Source organism: Vigna radiata, unplaced genomic scaffold, assembly GCF_000741045.1.
Source record: "Vigna radiata var. radiata cultivar VC1973A unplaced genomic scaffold, Vradiata_ver6 scaffold_149, whole genome shotgun sequence".
Lineage (NCBI taxonomy): Eukaryota > Viridiplantae > Streptophyta > Magnoliopsida > Fabales > Fabaceae > Vigna > Vigna radiata.
This window is the reverse complement of record NW_014542731.1, coordinates 370,127-376,357: the sequence shown is the minus strand read 5'-3', so window position 1 is coordinate 376,357 and position 6,231 is coordinate 370,127. Positions and strand designations below refer to the sequence as shown.

General features: G+C 38.5%; 1 protein-coding gene across 1 annotated transcript; it reads left to right on the top strand.

Annotated features, from left to right (window-relative positions):
• Positions 1 to 845: 845 nt before the first annotated feature.
• On the top strand, positions 846 to 5,746 carry LOC106780637 (transcription factor GTE4). Its single transcript, XM_014668933.2, has 5 exons — positions 846 to 3,927; positions 4,021 to 4,066; positions 4,153 to 4,266; positions 4,374 to 4,444; positions 5,287 to 5,746. The coding sequence occupies exons 1-4, from the start codon at positions 1,474 to 1,476 to the stop codon at positions 4,430 to 4,432; spliced, it is 2,673 nt and encodes an 890-aa protein (XP_014524419.1). The 5' UTR covers positions 846 to 1,473; the 3' UTR covers positions 4,433 to 4,444; positions 5,287 to 5,746.
• The last annotated feature ends 485 nt before the right edge of the window (positions 5,747 to 6,231 follow it).

Here is a 6,231-nt window from a genome sequence, read left to right as displayed (position 1 = left end):
AAAATTTCAAAAAAAAAAACAATCTCTTAATAATAAAAATAGTAAATATTGTGTTTCTAAATAGTATTTTGTTTTTCTATTTTTAATCTATCAAAATCATTTTCGGTGAGGAGAAAAATTAAAAATTCTAGAAAAAAAGAAAATAAAAAGGGAAAATTTAAATTACTACTTTTATGATATAGTGCACTTCAAAGCAGATAAACTTACCTTAAAAATTATAGAATTACACTATCTCTACTTTTATTCTGCTTTTCTTCTATTACAGATTTTGTACCATTGATTGTATTGTTTATTTATTTTTTACTTGTTACATATTAAAGAATTCTTTATTTTATTTTGTCTCTAGAATAATATACTAAAAATAATAATTCATTATTTCTTTTTATTTATTTTGTTAGGCATCAATTAGATTGCTGATGAGATATTTCTGATTTTTTTCTTCTTTTATATTATATATATATGTAATATCTTTTATATCTATATATTTTATTTTATTTTTATAACTATAGTCTATCTGACTGTTTATATAATTAAAATTACATAATATCTGGACATATTTGTTCATGCAAAAGAAATTAATTAATAAAAAAATTAATTTCAATTTCTTTTAGAAACTAATGAAAAATTTAAGATAATGTAGAAAGACTTTTATCATAATAAACATAAAGCCCACGAAAGGCCTACCCAATACCAACCCTGCCCAAACTTCTTAATAGAAAACTTCAAGAGTCTCCAACCGCGAAGAGGGCGCGTGGGAGAACCTTCCGAGTACTGGACGGCACCAGCCAAAGGGAACCCACTAAACCGGAGAGTACCTAGCACGCGCAGCTTAACAATCTGTGATAACTTTTAAAATTCTTGCACACAAAACTCCCCGCCATTAAAGTCCCTGACTCTCTCACGTCCACGTGAGTACCACGCAAGATATCACGTTGTTCCCAATTGGTGCGTTTAATTCACGTCGAGAGAACGCGAATGAGTCCACGTCCACAAGTTTCGGTGTTATAATGCTTCCTGGGCACGGCTCTTTGTTGCATCCCAAACGCTTAGCCTGGTCCACGCTTCCCCACGAATGCACCGTTGTCGTACACCTGTGACGATTCGATAAAACGACTAGCGTTTCAAGAAAGAGAGAGAAAGACGAAGCGTTCTAGAGAGAGAAACAGAGAAAAAGAGAGTTCCCGAGCGTGTGTATGTATATGTGCGAGATCTGATCGAAAACAAGGTAATCGAGCTTTGAAACCCTACTACTGATTTTTCTCTACGATTTGTTTGTCAAGATTCTGATTCTTCGTTTCTGAGGAGGTTCTGAGTGAGGCGTGAAAATTTTTATGGTGGAAGGAAGCCCTAGGAATTTCTAGGGTTTGGTTTCTTGTCTTTTTGTTTTTTTGTGTGATTTTTTGATTTGTTGGTGCGTAAAACCCTAGGATTTCGGGGATTTGGGATTGGTGTTAGGATTAGGGTTTTGGATTTATGGCTTCGGGGCCAGTGGTTGGAGGGGATGACGAAGCCAAAGAGAAACAAAGATTTGGGGAGAGGAAGGTTTATACGAGGAGGAAAGTGCTCAAAGGTCAGAAGAAAGACCCTAACGCCCCAAACACAGTTGCTTCCACCACTGAAAATAACGCCACAACCACTTCTACCGTTACCAATGACAGTATCAATAACAGAACTGTCCAGAAGAGCAAAGTTGGTGAGTCCGGTGCGGCCAAGAGCAATAGTGAGAACGTTGTGGTCCAGCCACCTGAACAGTCGGCTATGGAGAAGGGTGCTGCTCAGCCACAAGTGAGTTCAAGATTAGAGGATGGGATTTTAGGGCAGAACCCATTAGAGGATCAGATGCAAGTGAGTTTAAGACTGGAGAATGGGAATACAGTTCAAACAGCAGTGGAGGATCAGGATATGACAGTGATAGAAGGGAGTTCAAGAAAGGAGGATGAAAATATAACTCAGCCTCAATTGGAGGATGAGAATATGGTTCTGTCCAATGGGAATTTGAGGTTGGAGGATGGGAATATGGCCCAGCCTCAGGCGAATTCAAGATTGGAGGATGCGAACATGTCCCAAATTCAAGAGGTTGGGAATATGGCTCAGCCTCAAGTAAGTTCAAAGTCAGAGGATGGGAGTGCAGCTCTGCCACACATGGGTTCAAGGTCAGAAGATGGAAACACGGCCCAGCCAGGAGTGTCACTGGATGGGAATATGGCTCAACCACAATTGAGTTCAAGATTAGAGGATGGGAATATAGCTCAGCTACAAGTGAGTCCTAGGTCAGAGGATGTCAACATGGTTCAGCCGCAAGAGAGTTCAAAATTGGAGGGTAAAAAGTCCCCTCAGCCAGAAGTGAATTCAAGAATGGAGGATGGGAATTCACCCCAGCTGCAAGTGAACTCAAGATTGGTGGTTGGGGTTTTGCCTCTGTCACATGTAAATTCAAGATGGGATGGGGATACAGTTCAACCACCAGTAGTGCTGGTCTCTGATGATTCGTATAATCGGCAGCGTGATGAACCTTCTAGCGTCAATGTTGAGCAGGACAATGATGGACCTTTAAGCCCCAGCCCTCATCAGGAGGCAGTTCCTAGCACCCGAAGCATTCCATTGGGGAATGGGGTTGTGGAGCCTAGACAGAGGGATCGAATCAAGATAAGCTTGTCCTCAAAATCAAAACAGCAAATACGGGAGATTCGGTGGAAGCTTGAAAGTGAGCTTGATGTTGTAAGAAGTTTGGTTAATAGGATTGAGGTGAAGCAGAGGCAAGTTGGTGGATATCGCAACTCAAATGTCCTGGTTGCTAGTGGGATGGATAATGTGGGTGGAGCAAAGCGTGCTCACTCAGAGGTGGCATCTGTTGGCGTTCCAAGGGAACCTGCCAGTTCTAGGCCTTTGCACCAGTTAAGTTTGTCAATGTTGGAGAATAGTCAGGGGATTGGTGAAACTGTTGAGAAGGAGAAGAGGACACCTAAAGCAAACCAATTTTATCGTAACTCAGAGTTCTTGCTTGCAAAAGATAAATTTCCCCCAGCAGAGAGTAACAAGAAGTCAAAGTTGAATTGGAAGAAACAAGGTGGTGGAGAAATGCGACATGGTTTTGGGATGGGATCTAAGTTTTTCAAAAGCTGTAGTTCACTGCTTGAAAAATTGATGAAACACAAGCATGGTTGGGTTTTTAATGCTCCTGTTGATGTTGAGGGTCTTGGTTTGCATGATTATTTTACTATCATCACTCATCCAATGGACTTGGGAACTGTGAAGTCAAGGCTGAACAAGAATTGGTACAAATCACCAAAGGAATTTGCAGAGGATGTGAGACTCACTTTTAATAATGCCATGACATATAATCCAAAGGGACAAGATGTTCATATAATGGCAGAGCAGTTAGCAAAGATATTTGAAGACAGATGGGCTATAATCGAGTCAGATTATAATCGGGAGATGAGATGTGGGTTTGATTACGGTGCAGCTCCCCCTGCACCTTCACCTTTATCAAGAAGGGTTTCTGCTTTTACACCACCACCACATCTTGATATGAGAAGGATTTTGGACAGATCAGAATCAATGACACAGACGCCAAAACCTATGAGCTTTACTCCATCAAGTAGAACCCCAGCCCCAAAAAAACCAAAAGCAAAAGATCCTTACAAAAGAGACATGACATTTGAGGAAAAACAAAAACTGAGCACTAACCTTCAGAGTTTACCTTCAGAGAAGCTTGATGCTATTGTACAAATCATTAAGAAGAGAAATTTAGCACTTGATCAACATGATGATGAAATTGAAGTAGACATTGATAATGTGGATGCTGAAACACTCTGGGAGCTTGATAGATTTGTGACCAACTATAAGAAAAGTTTGAGCAAAAATAAAAGGAAGGCTGAACTTGCACGAGCTCGAGCAGAAGCCTTGCAGCAGAATGCCATCCAGAAGGTAAGGAATACAATTTTTACTTCTATATTGCCTTGCTTACTTTGGGGAGCAATTATTCTAAGTGTTTGTTTTTTTATTTTTTGTCTTCTGTAGAGCCAGGCACCAGCTATAGAAGAGATTCCAAAGGAAATACAAACAGGTTAACTTCTTAGAATCAGGTTTGGTGTTTTTGGATTGTTGATCTCCACTGTTTTTTAATTGAAATCATTGACTCTTTGTGTACAGATGAAAGGAATGTTCCCCAATCATTGCCTGTGCAAGGGGGAAATCAAGCTGACAACGGGAGTAGGTCAAGCAGTTCAAGTAGTTCCAGCAGTGATTCTGGATCTTCTTCAAGTGGTACATTGATCACGATTTATCGTCTATCTTACATGTTATTTGTTCATATACATGCTTTGGATTGTTAAAGTGAAATGCGTCTTTCTCATTTGTATGCTGTGTTGCAGATTCTGATAGCGACAGTTCCTCAGCGTCTGGATCTGATGCAGGGTCACAAGGAACCTAAATATGCTGTCTGGTAGAGTTACAGCCCTTTTATCTTAATATTGTGCTCTATGGCTTCGTATTGTTCAGTAATCATTTGCTTATGTGATATTTATCTGCACTTTGTCCTTTCCATTCTAAAGAGAGATGTATGTATTGTCAAGCTGTTTTTCAAAGAGAATGAGTGATGATTTTGTTGCTTACGAATGATCATTGTTTGTTTGTCATAACATGTGTTGAGTACGCTTTGAATGTGTTGCATTTGATTCAGTCATGTGATTAGTTTGGATGTTTGTCTTTATTGTATGGAAGTTGGTGGCCTTTCTGTTAGTGTTCATAATCAGTTAGTTGTTATCAGAATAAGATTTTAAGCTATTATTGTAGTTTTGAATCTGAATTTGACAACCTTACTGTACAAGTTTTTATAATATGTAGTTGGTTCTGAAAAATGCTGTTTCTTGTTTTCTATTAGTTACCATCCGTGTATATTCTATATGCTTCACTATGACGATCTTTTTATTTAACCTTGAGCAGTGCAGCTTTAAATTGGACTCTTAAGGTTTTTTCCGAATCTCGAACTTGATTTTTAAAATTGGAGTTAAAATGCTTACCATGGAGCATAGTGCCTCAGACGCCTACTGAAATAATATCTCCTGTGTTCTGAGCCACAAAAGAAATAGCATAGCTTCAGGAACATTTCCAGTGTTTCGTGTGTGCACTTCACAGCATGAGTTTTTATGATGCATTCTTGAATTTCATACACCCGTGCTCCTGAAGCTTATTTTTCTTAATATGCTTGTTGAATTCGTTAACAATAGAAGTTTTGGGATTGATCTTTGCTAACTATTATCTTTTTATTTTCTTTTTACGTTGCAGATCTCAGATTTTTAGAGTAGAGAGTGTCTTGATGCCCGCCTAGTTTGGTTTTTGAAGCTTCTAGATTATTAGTTGGATTGTAGATGAAGCATTGTGAAGGCCAGCGGTGATCCTACTGATGCAGCATGGGATATTTTCTTCCCTTTCGTTTGAACTTCTTCAACTTGTGCTTGGCCTTCTTCTAGTTGGCATTCTAGACGCGAATTCTTGTATAATATTTGGTAGAATGTGATGATAGTTAGGTAGTTAATTTTCCGTAGCATGTGTACATTGCTAACTACTGCTGCGCAAGCATTGACTTCCATTGATAACATGTTTTTTAATTATGTGCTAGCAGATTCAAGATCTTGGTGCCATACAAAGATAATATGTAATTCCTTGTTCTTGAAAATCTTATTCCGTGTAGTTTGTAACCGTTAAAATGCAATGGAGGATCTTATCCGAGTTAGTTCAACTTTTACTTTTAACTGCTTTTTTCTACCTGTCACTCCCTGCATTTCATTATCTTAGAAATCTCCTAATTAATTTCAATATATTAATCGATGATGAAAAAAAAAATGTTTAAAATGAAAATGTCTAATCATGAGGTAGTATTTTTTTATTCTTTTTTGTTGTTTTTTGAAAAGGATGCCTAAGCATAAGATTGCAGGCCTATGGGTTTGTTGTTGAGTCTTCCCTCTTTACCTTTCTCCGACTCCTTCTATCAATTGTTGGTGTAGTTGTCTAGATTGTTGGGTACAACAATAATACTCTTCTATTTCTCTCTCTCTCTGCATGGTTGTCCTATTGCCATCGTTTGTTTTGGGTTACTTACACCTGCACTCTGGATGTGATCTGATTGGGAGAAAAACAAAACTTTGGTTATATGTTCTGGTTGTTCCTGACATGCATATGCCCCTGCTACTTTTTCCTGACCATAATAGTTCTTGATTCTCAGATCATGGA

Coding starts and splice junctions, on each gene's coding strand:
- LOC106780637 (XM_014668933.2), top strand. CDS start 1,474: ATGGCTTCGGGGCCAGTGGTTGGAGGGGATGACGAAGCCAAAGAGAAA. Junction 3,928..4,020: donor AGCAGAATGCCATCCAGAAG/GTAAGGAATACA, acceptor TGTCTTCTGTAG/AGCCAGGCACCAGCTATAGA. Junction 4,267..4,373: donor TTCTGGATCTTCTTCAAGTG/GTACATTGATCA, acceptor GCTGTGTTGCAG/ATTCTGATAGCGACAGTTCC.